Here is a 25,203-nt window from a genome sequence, read left to right as displayed (position 1 = left end):
ATATTCTTTGGAAATCTCTACTCTAGTCTCTCCTGATTTGAACATAAAGTTCAAAAGGAGATGATATCTTATAATGATTCTAAGCTCACTGCATTGAATTAACAAAAATAATCTCTGTGTTTCTCAAGGAACTTATAAAAAGCAGTTTTATAGATATTAAATGAAAAATGCCAAAGCTGTCATTTAGATGAAGTGCAATAGTGAAAACTTCTCTCAGTTTTCTTTATAAGAGATGAATGTCCGCTTGTAAATAAAGATGAGGAAAGACACACATTGAATAGATTTTTCTTTATCCAAACTTTCTTAACTCTTGAGTTCTGTAAAGCCCATTAACCAAAGGGAAATAAATGGCACAGGCAGAACTGGATAGTAGCAAAAGGAAGAGGACAAAGTGAATGAAAAATATGTATACTAAAGCATCACTAAATCATCATCATCATCACCATCTCAGGAATTTTGAGAGGTAAACAAGCCAGCTATATTATGAGAAAATCCAATTGTACTTTTCCTGCCGGAATGTACCCAATGTTGAAGATGAGAATGGACAAAACCAACCTTAGCCTCCAGCTGCCTTGTAACTGATACAAAGACATAGGAGGACATAGAAAGGGCAAGCTGCCATAAGATTTCATGGTGCACTACACTCTGTCACCATTCTAATTTATCTTGCCTTATCTCTCAGTGTCCATTTGTCTACAGAGATAACTTGTTTGTTATTAGCCCTAATTGCCTGTAATTTTAACTGTACTTGAATTTATTCATAAAGCTCTTGAAATCTCCCATATAATTGGGCAAGTGTAAAGACTGCACATAAATAGTATAATTACTAACATGAGATATTAGAGGTGAGATGAAGGAGAAGATGTTACAGATAAATACGGGAACAGAAAGTCACATAGACAGGATTATTAGAGGAGTTTGTACCAAGTATTGTGGAAACAACATACCAGGAAAACATGGTTTGATATTTTCATATTAAAATTCCAAAACTATGATGCTTATCTGTATGCGGAGATAAGAATATTTTAGCATACATGTACAAACACATATGAAAGAATCCATATTTGTTTTATTTTTTATTGTCAGGATAATGTATAGAGGTGTTACAGTTACATTTGTCAGAAAAAAATCCATATTTTTTAATTGTTAGTATTGTATTGTTAGTAATACTCAAGTACTGTTTTTGATTGATTGATTGATTTGCCAGTCCTGGTGCTTTATCTCGGGTTTTAGGCACGGTCCTAAGGAATTCTCAAGCCTAGCACTCTACCCACGAGCCACAGTGCCACTTTCAGCTTTTATTGTGTATGTGGTACCAAAAAACCAAACCCACAGCTTCATGCATGCTAGGCAAGCATTCTATCACTAGGCCATGCTTCCGCCCCTCAAATACTACTTTAAAGTCACATAGAAAAAGTTCATCATATCTACATGACCACCTAAAAAATACTGACTCATACGGTACTAATTTTCCTTTAAATGCTTTACCAAAATATTCTACAGAGAAGAAAATAGACTTTTTTTGCCAGTCCTGGGCCTTGAACTCGGGGTCTAAGCACTCTCCTTGGGCTTGCTATAGGCTAGAGCTCTACAACTTGAGACACAGCACCATTTCTGGCTTTTTCTATGTATATGTGGCATCAAGGAATCAAACCCTGGTCTTCATGCATGCTAGGCAAGCACTCTACCACTAGATCAAACCCCCGGCCTGCAAAATAGATATTTTTTTAAAGTAAAATGTGTGAACTATTTTCTTTGTTGTAAAACATACATCTTTAAAAATATTAAAAACCTAATTTCAAATTAATATTAAGTTTACATCTAATTTTCCATTGCAATATTAGTGTATATTAAAATACTGGCTATATTTTTTCATAAAACATATATAACTGGTAAAATTCTAAGGTGTTTTCCCAAACAACAGAAAAGCATATATCTTTATAACTTTGCTCCCAAAGTAAACCAGGTAAGCATATGGAATAAGAATGAAAAAAAATCAACACAGTAAATTAATTTTCTAATGCTTGAACCATAACATTATGATTAAATTTGGAGAACAAAGCCAATCCATCATATTTAGCTTAAGTCAATTTTATAAACAGGTGCATCTAAACAATACAGGGAAGTTTATTTAAAAGATTTAGTAACTTGTGATGCTTTCTTTTTTAGCTACTTGTTCTCTTACTGAAAACAAAACAATGGGTGGCCCTCCAGCTCTTTCTTCTCTCTGTAGGTCATATTCAGAGATGACTGAACACCATCAGTGTTCAGCAGCCCTCAATTTTATTTTTATCACACGTCTCATAAAACTGATTTAGAAACTTTAAAGTGTCACTAAAATATTGAATGATGAGCAGTCAGAACTTACTGAATTCCCCTAACCTGAAAGAAAGGCCTACAAAAGCAAATGTTCTCTAAATATTCTTTAAATAGAGTCAATTGTGTTTACCAAACCCTTACAGGCATCTAGACTATTCTGAGCATCATTAATATTTGTGCCATTATTTCAGAGCCTGTAGTCTCTGTTTAGATCCATTTTCTCCATACCCCTCAAATAATTGCCATTATAAAATGAACTGGCTACAATCTAGGCTTACAATGGAGGGCTAACAAATTTGCTGCAAATTCTCACCCATTGGAAGGTTGGGATTCCTTTTCTATACAGAGACCCATCCTGTATTATCTCTGTTTCGCAAAATCATCATCAACTATCTGCAGAATCTAGGGGTTTTTTTGCTGCTATACCTTATTATTTTTTTCTCTCTGTTAGGATATGTAGGTTATTGAGAAGCCCCTCCTCTCAGAACACATTATTTGGAAAGCAGCTGTTAGATGAACATCAGAGTTCCGCCCTGAAATCTGTCTGGCAATGCATACACTGGAACAAAATGAAATCATAAAGCCTTGCAAAAATAAAAGATATTCATTATAAATGGCAAAAGGATTCCCACATGGAAAATATGCAATACACCCAACATTAAATGCCCTTTCGAGGTGTAACTTATAAGTATATTCAACCTTGAAGAAACAGGAACAAATGCTTCTGGTTGAATTGAGGCCTCTGCAGAAAAGCTGAGCTCCTCACAAATCCTTTTAAAGCCTGATGTATGCTTATTTAACCTACAAAGCAGCGATTTTATACTGAGATAGAGCTGATTTATGATACTAGCTCTGAGGCACAAAGACTTTGTGATCATGGGAAAATCCCTTGACTTCTTAGCGATTTTGCTTTTCTCCTTAGTGATGTGATAATATCTATTCCTGGAGTTGCTGAGGTTTTTAATTGAGGTAATAAATCTCAATCACATACTTAACACTCAAAAAAGGAAACACTCCTTGTACATTAAATATGTATCCATTTTTCCTACTCAGACATATGTGTTGTTAGGTTTATTTGTTTCTCTCTCTCTCTCTCTCTCTCTCTCTCTCTCTCTCTCTCTCTCTCTCTCTCTCTCTGTTTCTATCTAAGATCTAAGGTAGCTTTTTAAAAAAAAATTTGGTCAGTGGTGGGATTTGAACTCTTGGCCTGGGCACTGTCCCTGGGATCTTCAGCTTAAGGCTATTGCCCTATCCTTAGAGCCTCAGGGCCACTTCCAGTTTTCTAATGGTTAACTGGAGATAAGAGTCTCACAGACTTTAGTGCTGGGATTAGCTTTGAACCAAGATCCTCAGATCTCAGCCTCCCAAGTAGTTAGGATTGCAGGTGTGAGCCACTGCATCTGGCAGTAAGTAGCTTTTAAGATAGATAACAATATGCTACCTCCTTATGGCTGTGTAAAAAAAGACCCTCTGACTTGGACTATATGTGGTTATCCCACTGCATCTTTCATGATGATGTAATAAATATTTGAGCAGGAATCAAGAAGTGTTTTGAGTCAAAGTGTCTTGAGTCGAAATAGAACTTAAGTCATCTTCTTATGACTGGAATTACTACAGCATCTCCTCAAAATTTCTCAAAATTCTATGCCATTTCCCATGACTTTTTTGTTTTTGCATCTTCTTGCGTCTCTTTGTTGGTCAAAATATATTGATTGAAACAATAGCAAAAAATATACATTATGGAACAATTGTAGCTGGGAACTGGTGGCTCATGTCTGAAATCCTAGCTACTTGGGAAATTGATATATGTGGATCATGGTTCAAAGCTATCCTAGGGAAGGAATGTTCATGAGACTCTTATCTCCACTTCAAAAAGAAGTGACAGGGGCTCATGCCTGTAATCCTAGCTACTTAGGAGGCTGAGATCTGAGGATCCTGGTTCAAAGCCAGCCCCCGCACTAAAGAACATGAGACACTTATCTCTAATTAATCACTAGAAAATGGGAAGTGGGGCTAAGGCAGTAGACTGTAGTGGAGCTGTGGTTCAAGTGGTAAAGCTCCAACTTCAAGCAGAAGGAACTCAATGACAGTTCATAGGCCCTGAGTTCAAGTCTTGGGACAGGCACAAGAAAAATAAAAAGAAAGAAAAGGAAAAAAATAGCATCATTTGCAAAGAAATAAAGAGATCTGGGGGAAAAAAAACTAAGTTAAAATTATGTCCAGAGAGACAATGGTTAGTCATATGTTTTGTCTCATATGTGGAAGCTAGAATTAATTTATAAATATATAAGTAAATACTTTAGGATCTCTGTAGGTGTACATAAATGTATTAACAGAAATACAGTAGCTTTAGGGAAGAATTCAATGTAATTTGTTAAAAAGGCTAAATCAAATGTCAACAAATTGAATGCAAAGAAAGAGTGGCATGGGATCAAGGAGAAGAAGATAGCTGAAAGAGGAGAAGGGGTAATGAAGTTAAAATGTCAGTGTATAGCCTCATCAAATTAGGAAAAGTAAGGGAGGGAATGCTGGGATGGAAGCATGAGAATGTTGATAGCATGACAATATTCAAGACACATTTTATTTGTAAACTGCTTTGTGAATGGCAACTGCTTTGTACAACTACTTAAAGATATTTTTTTTAAAAAAAAAAAGGTTAATTTTGATGGCCAAAAGATAGTTGAAATGGCTTGCAGGAGTAGTGAGTTTATTTTAAAATAGAACATTGTAAGTAAAATATTCTACTTAATATATATTGCTCTTTTTCCAGATCCAGTTGACTGAAACTTCAACTTATATATCTTTGTAACTTTGCATCAATTATATTCGTATTTAGTACATATGTTGAAGTAGTTAATAGCAGTAAGTAATGAGTTATTCTTTCATGTTATTCTCAATAAATAGTCAACTTTTAAATGGGCTTTGCAAATATTTATTTTCTGTATTGATACTAAACATGAACAATTAGGTTTTCATTTCTCAAGGTTACTGAAGACCAAGTTTGTTTAGCTCTTAGCTGATATATTATTGTACACATTTTTTCTATGTATGGTAAAACTTAAAAAAAAAACATAAGTATTCTCATGCTTTCCCTGGAACATATAAAGACAGAAATGAAGATAAAACTGTTCTATTAGCAGATCAATCTTTTACATACTTCAGCCTTAAAGAATCTAACAAGGAATCAGATTTAGAATGCAGGTTTTTGACTTGTGCACAGCATTAAAGAGAAGCTGCAATCTCTTTACTGTATTTACTGAGTTTAAAACTCATCTAAGTCTCTTAGAATGCCAAATAGATCATGTATCACACATGGGTATGTGTGTACGTGTGAACAAACTATGCTTCTCTCTCATTTACTTGATTACGGTTATGAGTGTTTTTCATATCTAACTCAAATTAGCTTTGTGGAGATGCAAACCAATTTATATCTTTCTCAGTAAAAAGATAAACAATGATTATGGTTGATGGCCAATAGTGGCTTGATTTAGGCAATCATAGTCATTATGAGTACATAACATCCTTCAATTATATTGAATAAATACATCTTATAGCAGTATTTTTTTTGCCAGTTCTGGGCTTGAGCTCAGGGCCTGAGCACTGTCCTTGGACTTTCTCAAGGCTAGAGCTCTACCACTTGAGCCTCAGTACCACTTCCAGCTTTTTTTCTATGTATGTGGTACCGAGGAATCAAACCCAGTCTTCGTGCATGCTAGGCAAGCATTCTACCACTAGGCCAAACTCCCGGCCTTATAGCAGTATTTTTACTTCTTCAAGTTATTTCAAAAGTCTTAGGTGTAGAATATTTAGCCAAAGATACCTGTCCTCATTTGACATTTGGGAAACAAGACTGGAGTAAGCCCTACAGGTAACAACTCAAGAACCAGAGTTTGTCTTTGCTGTTCTTGCTACTGAATTTCCACCCTACCCAGCACACCTTTAACCTCTCACATGGCCATCCCCAGAAGAGCATAGTCAAATCCTAATGACCGTGGGTTGTGCTCAAAACTGTGTTCCAGTCAAGACATCCATGTGAAAGCATGCCACATGTGAGGAAACTCAGAGCTGATACATATAGATATGTAGAGATTTAGAGGTATATATAAAGATATATCTTATTCTCAGTTTTAGTTAACTAATTTATCTTTAAATAAAACATTTAACTCTCCTAAAAAGAAAATTTCCATTTTTCCATAAATACAAGAAGCTCATAAAATGCTCTGTAAACAAAGTCTGTCTGGGTACCTTCTCAAGATGTAGAGGCATTCGATAGCCTAGCTATGAACTAAGCCTTATATTTGCTCTTTTGCTAGACAGAGAGTCACAGATTTCTGAAGGGTGTTAAAGATATATTTCTAGTAATGTGAGGATATTCACTGATGCTACCCAAAGATAGAAACAAAACATGAGACTTTCTTATGTGAACTAATTGAATGCTAATGCCAAGTCTGAGTGTTATGTCAAGTCAAATCACTTCTGCCACAAGGTATCTCATCATTCATTTGGAAGATCTGGGGTCTAGAATGTTGGAAAAAGAAACAGGATTCTAATCTATATTTTTTTGCCAGTCCTGGGACTTGAACTCAGGGTCTGGGCACTATCACTGAGCTTTTTCAAAGATAGTGCTTTACCATTTGAGCCACAGCACCACTTCTACCTTTTTCTGTGTATGTGGTACTGAGGAATTGAACCCAGGGCTTTGTGCACACTAGGCAAGCACTCTACCACTAAGCTAAACTTCTGGCCCTCTAATCTATTTTCTAGAATAAATTTCTAGCCTGTGCATGACCACTAAGTTACTTATGTCTGGTCTGAAAGCAGGATACACTGAGACAGATATACTGAGTAATATGACATAAAATGAATTGAATTCCTGGTATCACAAATTTCTCTTATAGATGCCAGGGACAGAATACAAGATCATAAGAGTGTAATTAGTCTAGACTTGTTTCTACACTGTAATTGTCTTACAATTTGAAGCATAACAGAAATTTTGTCCTTACTCCCAATTAATGAAATAAAAAAAATATTACCAAACAAAAATAAAGTGAAGTGCAGCCAGAGTCCATTGGCTTATGCCAATAATCTTGCTACTCCAAAGACTGAGATCTGAAGGCTGTGGTTTGAAGCTAGCCTGGGTAGACAGATCCAATTAACCAACAAAATGCTCGGAGTAGAGATGTGTGTCTCAAGTGGTAGAGCGCCAGAATTGAGGGAAAAAGCCAAGCCAGAGTATAAGTTTATAAATTCAAGCCCAGTATTGCCACAAGATAAAAATTAAAAACAAAGAAAGAGAAAGAAATGAATTGTATTATTTTCCCAATTTCAATAAAAACTTGCGGGTGACATTCAAATGTGAAATCAGATAATGGATTAAGTCAGCCCCAAGCTTGGTGAGGCATGACTCTTTCCTTGGAAATCATAGTATGGACTCTCGCCTACCTCTTCATTCTTGGCAACAAATAAATTTTGATTTTTTTTTACTTCTTTGCATTAGTTAAAATGCAAGATAGTTATGTCTGAAAGAATCTGTCAACAGAAATATTCGTTCTAGGAACTTTGTTTTCTTTCATGTATAGATATATCAGCTCTGTATTTGAGGTCTTAAGACAATCATTTGAAGTGTTTTCTGTTTTGACTTGAAATATATCACCTTATATTTGGGAAGATGGAAATTATCTGAGATGCAGAAACTTTATATAACACTAGGTAGAATCTATAAAGCATGACTTCTTCAAGCATATCAGAAAGATTATGTAATTAGTAAAAAACCAGTATAAAATAAATGTATTGCCTTATTTTGCCTTTTGTTTTTTGTTTTCTTTGTTTTGTTTTTTCTTATGTCTGTACTCGGGGCCTATTACTTGCTTAGTTTCCTTATGAAGTTGTTATATGCTGCCAGTTAGGCCATACTTCAAGTCGGAATATGTTGCTTTTTTATAAGGAATGAGCAAATTCTATGTAAGATCTATGTTTGAGATGAGTTCACACACACACACACACACACACACACACACACACACACACACACAAGTGAATTAAAAGTCTTTTCCTTCCTCCAGTCTTGTGAGGACATATACCGGGAAAACAAAATAGGATAGAAGAATTTTAGCAGTGAAAACACATTCCTATAGAAGTACTTCAAATCTACAATTGAGGATATAGATCATAAAATGGAAGAAAATAAAATCGTAAAGTTAAACACTTTTGCTGTTGGCAAATAGATGATCACTAAATAAGCTAGACATTGAAATCTAGAATCCTTAGGCCATTTTCCCATGATTGGTATTCTTCTTTTGAACTCCTAGTTTCAATATTATACATCTGCAAGTTCTAAATTGTAAAAGGCATCTGCCTGACTCACTTGAAGAACTCTATTTTAATTCAAAGGGTATATAATTAGAATACTAGTATTCTAGCACTTCTAGATATTTTTAAAGCTGTTTGAAAACTGCTATATCATCACAGAAGGTTCCTCTCTGGCACAGAAAATGAAGAGAGTTGCTTAGTGTGCTTAGGGTGCTCTTGAACTTTTGTTCTTTTTCTTTCTTTTCTTTTTTTTTTTGGATTACCCTCTTACTCTTAATATAATTTGGACATCCTCATTTCAGCCCTGCAATAAAGTCTCTGAAGCCACTGGCTGCCAGTAAGATTTCCTGCACCCTGATGGTAATTCCCTGCCCTAAACTGGGGTACCCATTTCTTACTTGGTTCTACCCTGGACTTTCTAATTTAGAAGTAGTAGCTAGTGACAACTGTGGACCACATCATATTTGTTATAACTACAGAGCTCTGCCACTGCAATACAAAAGCAGCCCTGGGCCACAGACCAATGAATGAGCACAGGCTCCATGCCATCAAACTTTTACTTGGGGACATTTGATTTCAGTTTCATTTCATTTTTCAACTGTCATGAAATAGTTGATGTTTGGTTAGTTTTTTTTTCATAGTTTAACAATGCAGAAGCAATTCTTAGTTAATGGACCATGAAAAAACAGACAATGGGCCAGATTTGGCCCTTGGCTAGAGTTTATTGACTCTGTTCTCTAATTTAATTGTAACTCTTCTGCTCACAATCCAGCAGTAGCTCTCTGTTTTGCACAAAACAAACGCTCAGGTCCTCACCACAGCTGATAAGGTCAAATTTACCCTGGTTGCCCTTTTCCTCTCCACCTTCATCTTCAATTATGTTCTTGGACTTTCCTCTTTTCTAGCTAACAGGTCTGATTTTTGCTTCCTTAACAAACCAAACCCTACCCTGACTTGGAACAATGCTTAATCACTGATTTTTCTGCCTCTAATCAGCCACTCCCCCCACCCCCCACACCTTATTCCAGGATTCTCTTACTTGCTTCCAGGTTTGACTCCCATTTTGTTCCCTCAGAATCAATCTTGACCACTCTGTTTCAGTTGGAACTACCTTGTGTTGAGTTGAGTCGAATGGCCCTGCCGGTTCATATGCTGGAGTTCTAAACTTCACTACTTTAGAAGGTACAATATTGAAGATGTGGTTTAAATGGAGGCTTGAGAAGGAACCCTCATCCGGTGTGTTCAGTGACTTTAGAAGAATACATTTACACATCAACATAGCACAGCCATGCAGCTAAGACTGTGTGAGGACATAGATCCCACAGAAGAAATCCAAATCTAACCAAACCATGACTTAGGACTTTCCAGAACTATGACAACATCAATTTCTCTTACTTGAGTCAACACTTTTGTAGCCTTTTGTTATAGAAGCCATAACAAACTCTCTCATACTACAATTCTTGCTTTCCCCTAAGTGATTCATAGATAATTCTATTGTATTTGCAGTGTGTGCGCGCATAGTAGATCTTGGAACTCTGCCTCTGCCAGTTTCAAACCACAATCCTCAAAGCTCACACTTCCTGAATGGCTAGTAAGACAGTCCAGTGATAGGTTCCAATTACCCAAAATGCTTATCACCGACTAACATTCAATCAAAGTTTAATAACTTGATACTCTTATTACCCATTTCCCCACAATGTGACGGCAATTGTCTTTTGTTTACTAATGTACCCTAAGTGGTCAGAATAGGACCTATAAGAAATATCTGCTGCATAAACAAATTGTAGAGATACATTGCTCTCTGTGTACCCTTCTCTGTGTCTCTACTCTTCCTGAAAGATTTGCCTACCAGTTCAGCATCATAATGTACTGTCTGTAAAACCCAGCTCAACTATCACCACCATGGAAGATGGCTCTCTTTGCAACCAGGTTTCACTAATGTAGTCTGCAAAAGTGGGATCTCTCCATGGGTTTCACTAATGTAGTCTGTTTTTCTCTTGTGGCACAAAACATGTTGAGGTCTCTGTTGAAACTTTTATTCCTGCTTTATCTTCTTCATGAAATGCTAAGCTCCTTTATGGTACAGCTGTTGCCTCCATCAGTTTCAAATGCCTCATCATACCTTCTGAGTATGCCACACATACTAGAGATGCAATGAACATTTACTGCGCATATGAAGACTATTATTATAAGCATATGAGTATATGATGTCAGGCTCCATCTTGAGTTTTATGCCATTACTCTTATGAAGCAGGTACAGCATTAGTTCAATTATCATTTTTCCCCTAGAAGTAGTGGGATTTGAACTCTGGGCCAAGTGCTTGCTTAGCTAGAAGTCTACAATTGGAGGTACAACTCCAGGTCTTTTTCAACAAGTTATACTTTAACTAAAGTCTTATTACTTTTGGGGGGGCTGGATTAGACTGGGACAACAATTATCCTACCCCTACTTTCCATGTTACTGGATTACAGGTATGTACCAACATGTCTATTTTATAAATGAGATGGGGCATCATTAACAGTTTTGTCTGGTTCCCCTAGATCTATGATCCTCAAGATTTCTTCCTCCTGGGAAACTGTAATTATAGACCTGAGCCATTGTATCTGGCCCTATTTCTGTTGTTCGTGAGGTCACTGGCATAAAAGAATCAACATAACCTTCCCAAGATAATACAGATGTTGATGGATGAAGATTTCAAACATGACTACATCGTTGTACAGAGAGGCCAAAATCTATGTTTCTCTAGGCAGCAAAGCAAAGGAAGAATGAAAAGCTGAACTCATATTTAATCCTGGTTACCTGGAGGGGATGAAGTATCATGGTTCAAAGAAAGCCTAGACAGAAAAGTCCATGAAGTTCTATCTCCAATTAACCAGAAACATTTTAGATGGGAAACATAGCTCAAGTGATAGAGTGCCGGAGAGTAAGCAAGCAAATTCAGTGAATATATGGCTCTGGGTTTGAATCCTGGTGCTAACATAGCAAGAGAAAAATAAATAAAAAGAAATGCTATTTTTAATGAAAATAGCCTTATCCAAGTGGAGATACACAGAGTAAAAAAACTCACCTAAGTTCTTATTTTCTAATTTCTACACTGCCTGAAATTCTTCAACTCCATGTTTCAGCATGAAAACATTCCTCCACATCTTATTTCCTTGGTGATATTTTTAGATGTAAAACAACAACAACAACAACAACTACAAGGAAGACCAGGCTGAGTGGTATGTGCCCTGCCTAGAATCATAGCTACTTGGAAGACACAGGCAATGGTATCTAAGAGACTGTCTTACAACTCAAATACAATTGAAAGTGTTAGGCATAGTGTTCAAGTAGTAGAGCATTTACTTAGTATGTGCCCTAGGTTCAATCCCTTATATCGCAAAGGAAAAGAAAAATAAGTAAATCAATAAATAAAACAAATATTAGACAAAAAGTAAGAAAAAAGGCCTGATTAAATGTATTAAATTTAGCATTACAAAAGATAGGCTCTTCATGCCTATACCTACTTTCCATCTCCTTATGGAATTTCCTAAACAGTTTGATAAATCTGTATATTCTTAAACTGGCTCAGAACTAACTAATTTCCCCTTTTATTTTTTTTATATTTTTTTTAACTTCTATTGAACTTTATGAGCTAGGAAAATAAAAATGGGTAGAGTTATTATTAATCTTATGTCCTGGTGAAGAAAACTTTTGCATAATTACTAATTAAGAACAGACATTAAATTCAAACACTTTTAGCAAAAAAAAAATCTGTATTACACATGTTTAAGCAATATACAAGTTACCTGACATTTTTTTTATTAGGAGTAAGTTTTGATAGGTGTAAATTTAAATATACTTATATATACCTTGAAATGTATAAATATTACATTTTACTATTTTTGAAGGAAGTCTGTGAATCAGATATTCTATTTATTCCTGGAATATTTTAAAACTGTGTGAAGTAAATAAATGTTGACATCTTCTGTTATTTTGTATAGAATTATGCAGATTCAAAATAGGGCTTAAGACTCTTGAATGAGTATTAATCCCACTATCCTTAAAAATTCTGGCTTGCAAAAGTACTGAGTGATAGCACACATAGGAATCACTTAATTCTTCAAATGTGGAATTTGGAATCATGAGAACATCTTGCTGACAAGGGCATCTGCTAAGGTGCAACAGGGTTAAAGTTTAGTTGAGCTCTCCTTGGTTGCCAAATCCAGAACTTCCATCAGATGACCATACTATTTTAGGCCCTTATCACAAAGTCCAGTTCTGATGATAACATGTTTTAGTAATGTTATAACTGGAATAGCTGCCTGCTATAACCCTGGTGAAATGATTTGCATATCACAGCATCAACTGTCCTTTCTGAAAATGGTATCAATCCAAAAGATTTATAAGGTTCAATGAGTATTGAGATGTCTATAATCCAGTAATACATTGTATATAATAGACTATATAATACAACATAATATATAGTACATTCTACATCTTAATTGTATTCTATATAATATAATCCAATGATCATATTCATTGTTTATACGTTAGTCTATGACTTTATGGACTTGATTGTACCCATGCCAGTGGACCACCTGTGGCATTTAGACTTCAAACAAAGGTCCAGTGCTTGGACTGAAGGTAAGTTAGGAGGCATTGTAGGAGGTACATTTACACGTACTTGGGAATATACCAAGCAGTTGACTGTTTTGTTTCTCATGGGAAACTTCGTAGGCACAGCATAAAATTGATTTTAAATTTCCAAAAGCATTTTATAGAACTGGCTCAAAGCTCTTTGAAACCTTTTGACTTTTGTTTGGCTCAGGAATTTTAAGAGGACTAGGAAACTCTTTTATGTATGTCCCATGATAAAACATACTCTATATGTCTTAACATATTATAGATGAGAAATCTGAAAGATCTGGGCTATTCTAAGATGGTGACCTTGAAAAATGGAAATCTTCCCAGTGTAGAAATGACAACATAAAGCCAGAGAACGTTTTTCCTTTCACAAGAAGAAAACTGTAGTTTGGAATTTATCAAAGACTAGTAATAGTTCAATGCTAAAAATCTCTAAGGATAGATTAAAGTCAAGACTCTCACAGTTTCTCTCCCTCTCCCTCCCCCTCATATATATATATATATATATATATATATATATATATATATATATATGTAATCAGTCATAGGGCTTGAACTCCAGGACAGGCTTCTGTCCTTCAGCTCTTTCACTTGTTTAGTTCTCTGCCTCTTTAAGCCATAAAGTCACTTCCACTTTTTGCTTGATTAATTGGAAATAAGTATCTTAAACACATTCCTTCTTAGACTGGCTTTGAACAAGGATCCTCCTCTCCGCCTTCAGAGTAGTAAGGCCATATATTTTTTATTTCAAGATTTTTTTTTGACATGGGGCTTGAACTCTGGGCCTGGGCACTGTCTTTGAACTCTTTAGCTCCAAGCTACTGACTTACCCTTTCAGCCACAGTGCCACTTCAGGTTTTCTAGTGGTCAATTGGCGATAAGAGTCTCACGTTCTTTAGTGCCTGGGCTGGCTTTGCATCGTGACCCTCAAATCTCAGCTTCCTAGGTAGCTAGGATCACAGGTGTGAGCCACCAGCACCCATCTATATATATACATATGTGTATTTTTTTATTTTTTTGCCAGTCCTGGTGCTTGAACTCACGGCCTGGCCACTATCTCTGGCTACTTTTTGCTCCAGACTAGCCATAGCACCACTTCCAGCTTTTTCTGTGTGTAGTACTGAGGAATCAAATTCCAGGGGCTTTGTGCATGCTAGGCAAGCACACTCTACCACTAGTCCACACTCTTAGCCCCTATTTCAAGCTTTATAATCTTAACTGGAGATAAAAGTATCAAATATATTTTATACAGAATATAAAGCCCTTTACTGAACAATGTAGAATTATACCACTTTTGCTTATAATTACAGAAAATTCAGGATTCCAGAGATTTGGATTATCAATAACCATTTATATAAAAAGAAGAACAAATGTACTTCAGTAAGAAAACAGCACAACTGAAGCACCTAGCTTAACTTCTCAGTACCTGCACATATTCCTTGGATTGGGTCCTGTGAGCTAGCTTCCCTGTAGAACACACAATGGCGTGGCATGAGTCCAATAATTTGAGTCACATTAAATTATATGTGCACAGAAGCTTACTTATTTATAACATCCTATCCTAACACCATGAAGTGTTGATCCATATTTTTTAAGCAACCACAATGCAGTAAACACTGTAATTTTGTACAAAGACTGAACCAAATATTATTTCAGTCTTTGGAAATATTATGATATGCTTGAGCTTTCTTGATAAGACTGTTCAATAATTCCTGTAGATGAGTAATTAAATGTGGAACAATAGGGCATAGACAATTCAGACTAAGACGGCTCAAAAAAGAATTAAATCAATATATACCACAGGGTGAAACAGGGCTCCAAGGAGAAGAAAAATGAGTTCTGAACAGCTGTTCAGCTGGTGGAATGTGACATTGAATACCTGACCACTCAAAAAGCAACAGACGTTTTCTTCCAGCCAGAGCATAAAACCTCTAGTGGGGCTGGCTGATCTGACCATCATGCCTACAATCCGGTCCTATGAGCTAAAATGTTTTGAGCAAGGCTACTTTTTCCTACATAAAATCTTCACTACCTCTTTTCCATAGCTGCTTTCTAGTTTTCCTTGCTTTTGGCTGCTTTGTCACCAGAAAATGTGGTGAATGCACATTGCCTCGATTACTTGTCCATTGTCCTTGTCCATCCTTGGTAAAAGTCAGAATGGACAGCTCTATTTTTGAAATCCTAGCATATGCTGTTGGATCAGGTTAACTAGCTCATATTTATTTGCTGACATTTTCAGGGTAACATAGGGTAGTTAAGAATCATAAAGAAATAGCTTACAAAGACTGAGCTTCTAAAAAGAAACTAATAACCCTTAGTTGAAGGAGTAAATGGAGATTGTACTTATTAAAAACTAACAAAATCAAAAGCAAATGAGTTTTCAAAAATTGCAGTCATTTATATGTTTCTTTCTATTTATTCCTAAATACCAGGAACCAAAATAATGATTAGGTATCCAATTATTGCTGATAAAAATTTAATGTAAGTAAAACAAATAGGACATCTTACAGACACTATGATCAGTGATATGGACAAAAGTTACCATTTGTTGAATGCTTATTAGCAATAGAAATATATGCACTTTGCTGATGACAGGCTTGGGGCAGTATAGTATCTTCCATGACAGTGAGAGTAAAGGTAAGATATTGCAGCACTACACGGCTTCACCCTTCCACTGTGGGTGCCCCGGCTCTCAAGCACAGCTGAGGTCAAGCTGAGTATGTTGCTCTCCTAGAACATTCCTAGATTATGAGGGTTTTTTTCCCACTGTTTTAATATGCTATACTTATGTTGTAGTCATTAAGAATGGATGAACCACATTAGAGGAAGCACAGCAGAACCAGATAGTGAGCTGGACTTGAGATGTATAAGAAGGGAACAAAATGGTGCAATATTCGTTATGAGCTCTTTAGTGTAACCAAGCCTTGTGATACCCTCTTCCATATAACCCTAGCAATGCATTCAACTCTGCTATGTGACTCATTCTACCTGAACATGGAAAACAATCTCTTGTGAATCCTGTCCTCCTCTTCTCAACACAGAATTTGAACACAAGCCCCAAGTAACTTTACTATCTCTGTTAGGAGAATGCAAGGCTTTGAGCCATAATTTCCAGAGTACTTGATAAAATCTGTTTTTTGATTGCTGTTGTTGTTGTACATGCATGTATATGCGTGTTTGTGTGTGTGTATGTATGTGTGTGCATGTGTTTGAAACCATTGGGTAATAAACACATCGCATTGCTGATACATTCTTGTGTTGATACATTCTTGTGTGGATACGTTTTATCATGGTCAGTAGACTTTGTTGTCTTCTACTATGAAAGGCTTAGCAACCCTTAAACTCTCCTCAGAGCTTTCCTATCCACTCATCCCCAATTCAAATAGATCCCAATACTAACAAAAAAATTGCCTTGGTGATAAAATATACTTCTATAGCTCATCATAGAAAATCTATCGATATGCCTAGCAAAAAACAAAGCACAAGCATGTGGTTGAGGGCTGCACTGTCTTGCTGTAAAACAAGCATCTGATTATTTTATTAGTTATCATTTAATTTGATTGATCACAATAACATCCTCTCTAAAAGAAAATAAAGTTCCTTGACAGTACAGGATTAGATGATTTACAAAACTTAAGGGACACCCAGAGAAATTTGAACCAAAATGAAAATTGAAAGATATGGGGAGAATCGTAGGAGCCCCTCGGAAATAAAATTAGCTACCCCATCTCCCTTACTTTACCTCAGAACAAGAGAAACATGACCCTTGGTAGAAACTTTACACAAAGAAATCCCCGTTGGGTAACATCAGCGGTGGATTACTATAAAATAATATGGCAGGAAACATTTTTTCCTTGGCCTCTACATTGGGGTATGTTATGATGTGGATCCAAAATGGGTCCCAAAGGACCTCATTTTGGCCATATTGAAAAGTGGTAGACATTTTCAGAGGGTAGGCTTGGTAGGAGGTCTTCAGTTCATTGGAGATGTATCCACAGAGAAGAGAATGACACAGAGACTTCTTCCTCCTCTCTTTCACTTCCTTGACATTTCAAAGAAGTCATTCTGATCTTCCACATGGCTTGAGCTCAGTTGTAGACTCTGAAGGAGCAGAGGTGGACAGACACCTCTAAAATGAATGAGCCAAGTCAGGTGTGGTGGCTCACACAGGAGGCTGAGAGCTGAGGATCAAGGTTCAAAGCCAGCCCAGACACAAAAGGACCCAAGACTGTTATCTGCAATTAACCTCTAGAAAATGGGAAGTGGGGCTTGGCTGAAGGGTAGGGTGGTAGCCTTGAGCTGAAGAGCTCAGGGACAATGCCCAAGCCCAGTTCAAGCCCCATCATACACACACACACACACACACACACACACACACACACACACACACACACACACACACACACACACAAAGAATGAGCCAAAACCAACCTTTTGGCTTTCTTATTATTTCAAGTATTCATTCTAGCAACACAAAGCAGATCAGCACGGGGCCAGTGGCTGGAAGTGCAGTCAGAAAATCAGAAGGCAGGAGGAAGTGGCCAGTAGTATCACACATCCTTTCCCCCATCTTGTCCCTGGGGTTGGGCTGCATCGCTTCTCTGAAGCTTCCTCTTCCTCTTCTAGCTGCTTGCCACACACAGATTTCCTCCCTGTGCTCCAAAGGTAATTTGTAACCTGTATCGCTTGTCCCTCAGGGGCCAGTGAGTTGTTCACATTACATCTGGTTGGTTTTCTTACACATGGCCAGATAGAGAGGGTCCTTATCAAATTCTTTTCCTGAGTATAAGGTTTCTTTCTTATTGGAATTATAATTTTTAGAGATCGCAATCAGTGTACTATAATTTTATTGTCCTGTACTATAAAAATCAGAGTCTGATGTGTAATTGCTGATGATCTGACAGGAATGCTCTGATTACCTTAACTAAGTGGCACAAATACAGCTCTTCCTATGAAAATTATCTTTTCCCTCTAGACCACACCATGTTGTAAGTATTGATTAGTTTAGTCAACTAGTCTATAAAAGAGTATAAATAAATCATGCTGAAGACTGTGAGATTAGAGCTACTATTACTCTAGAAATAATGTAATGATAAAAACAATTGCTTTCTTTTTGGACTAGAGGAATATTTAGGCCCCACAAGTTTACGAGATGTTAATTAGGAAAAACAGAACACAGCATGCAGTGCCACAAGGAATTAACATACAAATTTCTTTATAAACTTTTCCCACTTCCATTGCATTAGTGTTTGGTCAACTGACAGTAGAGATTTCTTGTCAGATTTGGCAACAAGAATTTCCAAAGCATAAGCAAGAACCTGAAGTCCTCCCCCCAAATCCCTTAATTATTCATTGCAAAGTTCCACAGAACAAATGTAATCTGTTCTTAAAGTTTAGAAAGTGAACTTTGCTTGCTTCAGATACATGGGGCCATCAAGTAGAAATACCATCCAAGTTTTCACTTTAAAACAGGCTTCAAGAGAATGGAAATGACAAATATATACACATATATACTATATATAGTCTATGCATTTTATGAATATTTGAATAACACTAATTTTGCATATCAGTCTAAAATGTATAATTTGAAATTTGAAAGATTTTATTTTTTAAAAACATCAAACACAATGGGTGGCATATTTTCAGAACTCAGAGGTCAAGGTAATATTAAGAATGTTTTAAGCCATCACATGCTACAGCTACAGGAACTGGGAACATAGAAAATTCCTGTCTTTTTTTTGTGTGTGAAGGGATTCTGCACTTTGTTGATTTTTAATTCTATTAGTTCTTTGGCAACACATCCTTTTACATGAGATATAATTTCCCTGTGTACAAATGTGGCTGGGATGAAGAAAGTTCATAGGAGAGTTGGGGGATGGGAAATATCCTCTCATGTATAATCATGAGGGGAAGAAGGAGAGAGAAAAAGGAATGGTATGTGGATAAAATTGGTTTGTTAATTCACTGATTTTATTAGGGATAACCTTTTATTATCCTGTCATATTTAACTATATAACGTAAGAGTATAAAATAGCTACATAGCTGCATATTGACACCTATGATGACTTGACCCACAATAAATTCAAGGATATCATGTTAAATTTGGAAACCACTAAATGCACACTTGTGAAATATGCCCGAATCTGTCTCTCTCTTTTTCCCTCTTACCTTCCCTCCTTCTTTCCCTCTCTTTCTCCATTTCTTCTTTCGTTCCCCTATTTCTCCCTGTCTTTTTTCTCCAACTCTTTCTCACTCTCTTTAAAGTTCTGAATGTGATGGACTGACAAAGTCTTTCTTTGTGCTTTTAATAATATAATTTCATTAAAATTGAAATGCTTTAATCTACTAGTTAAACAACAATTCAGTCTTTAATTTAAATTTCTTCTGCTTCCCTTAGGTGAACAGTTGAACTTTGCCATACCTACAACTTATATTCCTGAAACCCGAATCAGAGCTCCAGGCAATATCCAATTCAGACATATGTTTAGGGAATTGCTGCTAATAGAAAAATGTCTTCAGGTCTGTCTTGATTCTATCCAGAATACGATGTACAGTATATAGATAAATGTCAAAACAACCTTCAAAAAGTACCAGAAGACATATTGAATTATACAAATCAGAAAATACAGTTTATATCTGTAATAAACACTCCCCCTCTGAAAAAGACTAAACATTCTTGAGGTATTACGTTGTTTGGGTTTGTACCATACACAAATTGCCTATAAATAGAAGCTTCAAGTTGCTAGAGTAATCTTTATAACCTATTCCCATTTCCTTAGCATCTATTTGCTAATAGGAGCCTCGTATGGAATTGACTACAACTTGGTACACATCAAACAGTGAGTCTCAAATTGGGAAATATTAAGATAATTGATCTTACATTAAACCTCAATATAGTTAACTGGAAGCTATTAACTTGTAATGCCAACCTATGGCTTTTTCTACTTTATAATCCATAGACAAATATCTTTTAACCAATTTATGTGTTCATGATAAATAAAGCAAAAATACATATTTGCGAAATAGATTCCTGTTCAATTTTTTGTTGTTGTTTAGTTTTGTCTTATTTTTAAGACAGGTTCATGCTATGCAACTCAGGTTGGGGTGGAACTTGAAATCCTCCAGCCTTCACCTCCTATAAATAAGCATGTACAATGTAAAAACTGACTTTATATTAAGTAAGTACAAGAGGAAGTTTTGGTGAAAGTGAGGGTGACGATTGTTCAATTACTTTACACATACAGACATAAAATGATGAACTCAGCTGAAACTATGTAGTAAATGGAAAGAAGGGAAAGGGGAGAGTGATAGGAAGAGTGAGATTATGCATGCATGGAAATGTCACCATAAAACTCCTTGTGTAGCTGGGCATGGTGGGTTATATGCTAAATCCTAGCTACTCAGGAGGCTGAGATCTGAGGTCAAAGTTCAAAGCCAGCCCAGGCAGGAAAGTTCTGAGACTCTTATCTCCAATTATCCACTAGAAAATTGGAAGTGGTGCTATAGCTCCAGGGGTAGGTGGTAGCCTGGAGTTGAAGAGCTCAGGGACAGCACTGGGGCCCAGAGTTCAAGCCCCACAGTGAACAACAACAACAAAAAAAATCCTTGCGTTATTAACGCATCTAACTAAAAAACTTTGATAATGTTTTACCACTCAATCTGTGCTCTCTAACATAAGATTTATCTTAGAAAAATGCGAATATAATTATCCATTCATAAGTAAGTCTAAATACCACCAAAGCTTATATGAAAAGGTCTGGGAGGAGGGAGGAGTAACTGTGAAAACACTAATAAGACACATCAAGAGGAAGTTTATATCCAGGAATACTGTTTGTGTACTTCAGATTTTCTATTTATATACACACATAGGTCATTTTAGTAACAAATGAGGAGCACGTGTCAAAATTACTCATTGTGCATTTCAGAATTAACCTGCCTTCAAAAGTAAAAATCAGTATCATGTTTTCTTCAGACCCTAGCATTAACACCACCACCAACAACAACAACAAAAATCCAAGAAAAAAGAGACTTATTGGTAGAAATTTTAAAACAAGAAGCATACTTTAAAAATGTATGTTCAGATAACTGTAAATTTTAATAAGTACAAAGCCGGGCTGCTGATCACTCAGGATGTAATTATCAACTTCTAACGTATCTAATCTCACAACAACATTTTTAAGCTGATTCAACCCTACTTCCGACTTCTTCATTAATGACTAGCTAAGGGACTTGAAAGTGCTTTCATGAATTTTACATTAGATCCTGCAATAAGAATATTGTATATTATCACAACATCTAGTAAATGCAGAAACTGGCTTTTTCAAGTAGAATTATAATGAATAGTATAGAACTATGTGGATTTCACACTTGTTATTATAGATACTGAGGAAAGATATGTTTTTATAGAAAAGTTGTTATCATATTTCTCAGGACTTAAATCTGTTCTTCTACCTTATAATAATTTGTGAGTCCTCATTCTCAAACTTCACTGTTTCTATGCTTGTGGTTCTTTTTTTTTAAATTTCTTTCTACTAAGGGAAAATAAGGAAACTGAACACATTTATACTAATTTCTAAATATTCAGGAAATAAGGCTTAAATATGAATAATATTAGTTTTTTACATTATTGCCTACAAATCACGGGTTGAATTGAATACGGATGGCAGTTTGGATTTAATACTTATTGTCTATGAATTTGTAACCACTTGCATTGCCACAAACATCTTCAAAGTCAGAAGTTTTAAAAAGTTCCTCTACATCAGAATATACTAAAGGCAGAATACTGCACTTAAATCCACAAAGAATCAGGTAGTCTCTTAGAATTACTTTATCAAAGAGAAAATTACAGATCCCCACAAAAAGCACAAAAGAGGATTCTTTCATAAAATACTTCTCTAGTTTCATGCCAAGGCAAAAAATATCACATATCAACCATCTTCAGATAAGCCATGCTGAGTTGAATGTTTAATGCTAATTAACATTTAACAACAGGGTCAGATTGCTCAAAGTATTCATAATACAGATCTGAAGATCAGGTAGGAAATATAACAGAATTCCAAGCTAGTAAAAATAAAAGTCAAAAGCAGCCTGTCAATATTTTATTCTTAAGAAACCTCAGAAGTCTCCACAATTTGTATGTGCCTATTTACAGAAGTTAAAGCCAGGGGATTAACAATTTTCATTTAAGCTATTAACAATCATTTGGTTGTCACAGTTAATTATCTCAGAACTGTCTTTCTTCTTCATGCTGATACCACAACTGTGCAGGTAGTAGTGTCAGGAACATAGAAGCAAACTTCTTTAGATAAAATGAGTCTCAAAGTCATTTTCCCAACCTGTATCTTACTGGGAAGGGGTTTTCAAAAAAATTAAGATAATTAAGTTAGGACTAGAAAAAAATAAAGCTTACAATAGTTCTCCTGGACCAGGATCAAAATGTAGTTGGATATTAACCCAGCTCTGTTATTAAAGAAGTTTGATGGTCCATTAAAAATACTAATCTAAGCCCTACCTATCACTAATGATGACACCAAGGAATTTTATGAATTAAAAAACAACACATTGACTCAGCCTCATAATTTTAGAACATCTTAAAATATTTTCTTGCTACCGATACTTTAGATTTAAGGAGAATTTCTATTTCTATGATATAAATTATTAAATGTTGAAACCCACTGCAGTGAGACAAATATCATACCACCCCTGGACATTGTTCTACTTTTCAGCTATTTTCACATTTTGCTCACATTTAGCAAAGAACGCAGAATCTCAAAAGAAATACCTTTAACTCTTTCACTGCCAAGCTCAGATACTGGAAATCATCTATGAACTATAAAGATCAAATCAAAGGGCTCCAGAGAATTTCTAAATGTCTGCAGAAAGAGCAGTCAACATGCTTTTTCAATAAACTGCAGTACAAGCAGAAGTAAGGAAAAAAACTTACACAATCATGCTTTTTTTTCTTTCCCCCTTTCCTTTTAAAACATATCTTTCTACTCTGAAAACACTGCTTTCTTAGACTGAGGTATATCTAGTAACCAACACTACCATAAAGATAAATGTACATACATACAGAGAGAGAGATAAAAAAAAAACAGAAAATCCACCCCCAAATTAGAGCTGCACTGCACACATTTTTAGAAACAGAAATCTCAGCAAATACTCTCAGTTGCATTTCTCTGACTAACATTAGAAATAAATCACAACAAAGACATTGTGAGCTTTCCCTACTCGGTTTCAACTTTGTTACCATACTCTGCCAGCCTCAATTAGAAAAGTAAAAACAAAAACCACAAGTCATTACCTGTATGAAGAGAACCTGTTAATAGTCTGAGAAGGTACTGGGCAAATTTCAATATCTCACGTTTACATCGTTTTCTACAGCCACTCATCTTAATCAACAAGGTATTCCTCTGAGGACAGCCAGAAGTCTTTGCCAATAGCAACAAAAAGAAAAAAAAGAGGAAGAAAGAAAGAAAAGAAAAGAAAAACAGCACGACAGTATCTGAGGGGGCAACTTCTGTCTCAGTTTATGTCACAGGCTGCTTTACAACTCCTGTGGATTGAGCTGTGCGTGTCTGAATTCCTTTAAGAAGCTAGAGGAGCCAGGTTCAGATACAAGAGTAACAGGGAGATGACAAAGTGCAGCTTCCCAGGATGGTCGCCAAGTTCTTGGTGACAACAACAAATAGGCTGTGGGCTCACACTTGTAGTGCAGCTTAGCAGGCATCCCCTCTCCGGGAGAAACTGCATCCTCCCGACCATGCCCAGGCAGGGAGGCGGGGCCTGTGATGCCAGCTCATCAATGAATCAGCATGTAAGCAGGTGAGGAGACAGATGACAGCTCACAGGGGCTGAAGTCCTTTGGATACCAATAAAAGATCCCGCCAAGGCATTCAAGCCCACTGGAGAGAAATCTCAAATCTCAGGCTGCAAAGCTGTATCTTCCACACAAAAAGGAGAAAGAAGGGGGGGGTGGGGAGGGGGTGCAGAAGAGACTGGAAAGCAGTCTGTTCAAGGTCAGCTATCAGAAGGTTCCCTGACACATTCAGAAAGCAGGAAGGAGCAGGGGCAGCTCAGTGGAGAAAGTTAAACCTGATTTTAAAGCGTGTTCGATATTTGCCACCAAATGGAAGCAAGGCTCTTCTGTCACAGATACATATATTACCTTTCATTGGCTGAGAGTTGGAGGAAACAAAATAAAAATTAAAAAGCTTATACTTAAAATTGGCTGCATTGTCCAGACTCAGGTATCGAGAAATTAAAGTTGGCTACTTTAAGCCACAGTGGCTTGGAGACCACAATTCTTAAGCCCTATATTTTCTATACCCCTCACCCTGCAACAGAGCTCCAAACCAATTTGTGAATAGCAAGAACTGTTTAAATTTCTTATTAGTAAATGGCAAATACAACTTGCTGCCTCCCTACTGATTAACTTACTAGAATAATCAAGAGACTTCATAGATTTCTCTCGGTGCTTTTCTCTTAAAAACAGTGCTATAAGAGGAGCTATGAAACCTGGAAAAGTATAAGCTTGCATCTGTAAAAGGCTTTTGAATTCCTTGAGCAATTTCTAAGATTTGTTTATACTCTTAATTAATACTCTCAGGATTTGGGGGTTATCTTTTATCTCTGAGATTTATTATATAATGGAATGTACAAACTCCTTTATTTTGTTTTATATACTTATAACAACTATATTTTTACTAATATTTTATAGCAATGCTATGGATAAGATGATGCTTTGTACAATAAAGAAAGATGCACTATTGGGATCCCAGATTAAATATATATTATGGAATTTCTGCAATTCTGTCACATTTTCTACCAGGTCCACTCATCTCTCCCCTGAAATGGGTTAGAGAAATATGCTTTCCAGGAAGTTTTTAAACCTTAGTTGAAAAAGTTTAAGAGCAAAGTGATTTGTACACCAAGCTTAGCAAAATATA

General features: G+C 36.2%; 1 protein-coding gene across 2 annotated transcripts in view; it reads right to left on the bottom strand.

Moving 5' to 3' along the window:
* The window catches only part of Kcnip4 (potassium voltage-gated channel interacting protein 4), an 870,838-nt gene that overhangs the window by 652,756 nt on the left and 192,879 nt on the right, over window positions 1-25,203 (bottom strand). The window contains exon 1 of one of the 2 annotated variants that reach the window (XM_090343770.1): window positions 23,559-23,845. The exons of the other annotated variant lie outside the window; for it this stretch is intronic. Within the exon in view, the coding sequence (XP_090199896.1) occupies window positions 23,559-23,646 (88 nt within the window). The 5' untranslated portion in view covers window positions 23,647-23,845. Of the gene's footprint in view, window positions 1-23,558; window positions 23,846-25,203 lie in introns of those variants that run through there. 2 annotated transcript variants of the gene reach the window in all.

This window comes from Megascapheus bottae, chromosome 13, assembly GCF_031878675.1.
Source record: "Megascapheus bottae isolate mThoBot1 chromosome 13, mThoBot2.hap1, whole genome shotgun sequence".
Lineage (NCBI taxonomy): Eukaryota > Metazoa > Chordata > Mammalia > Rodentia > Geomyidae > Megascapheus > Megascapheus bottae.
The sequence above is the reverse complement of the archived record's forward strand: the minus strand, read 5'-3'. Positions and strand labels throughout refer to the sequence as shown.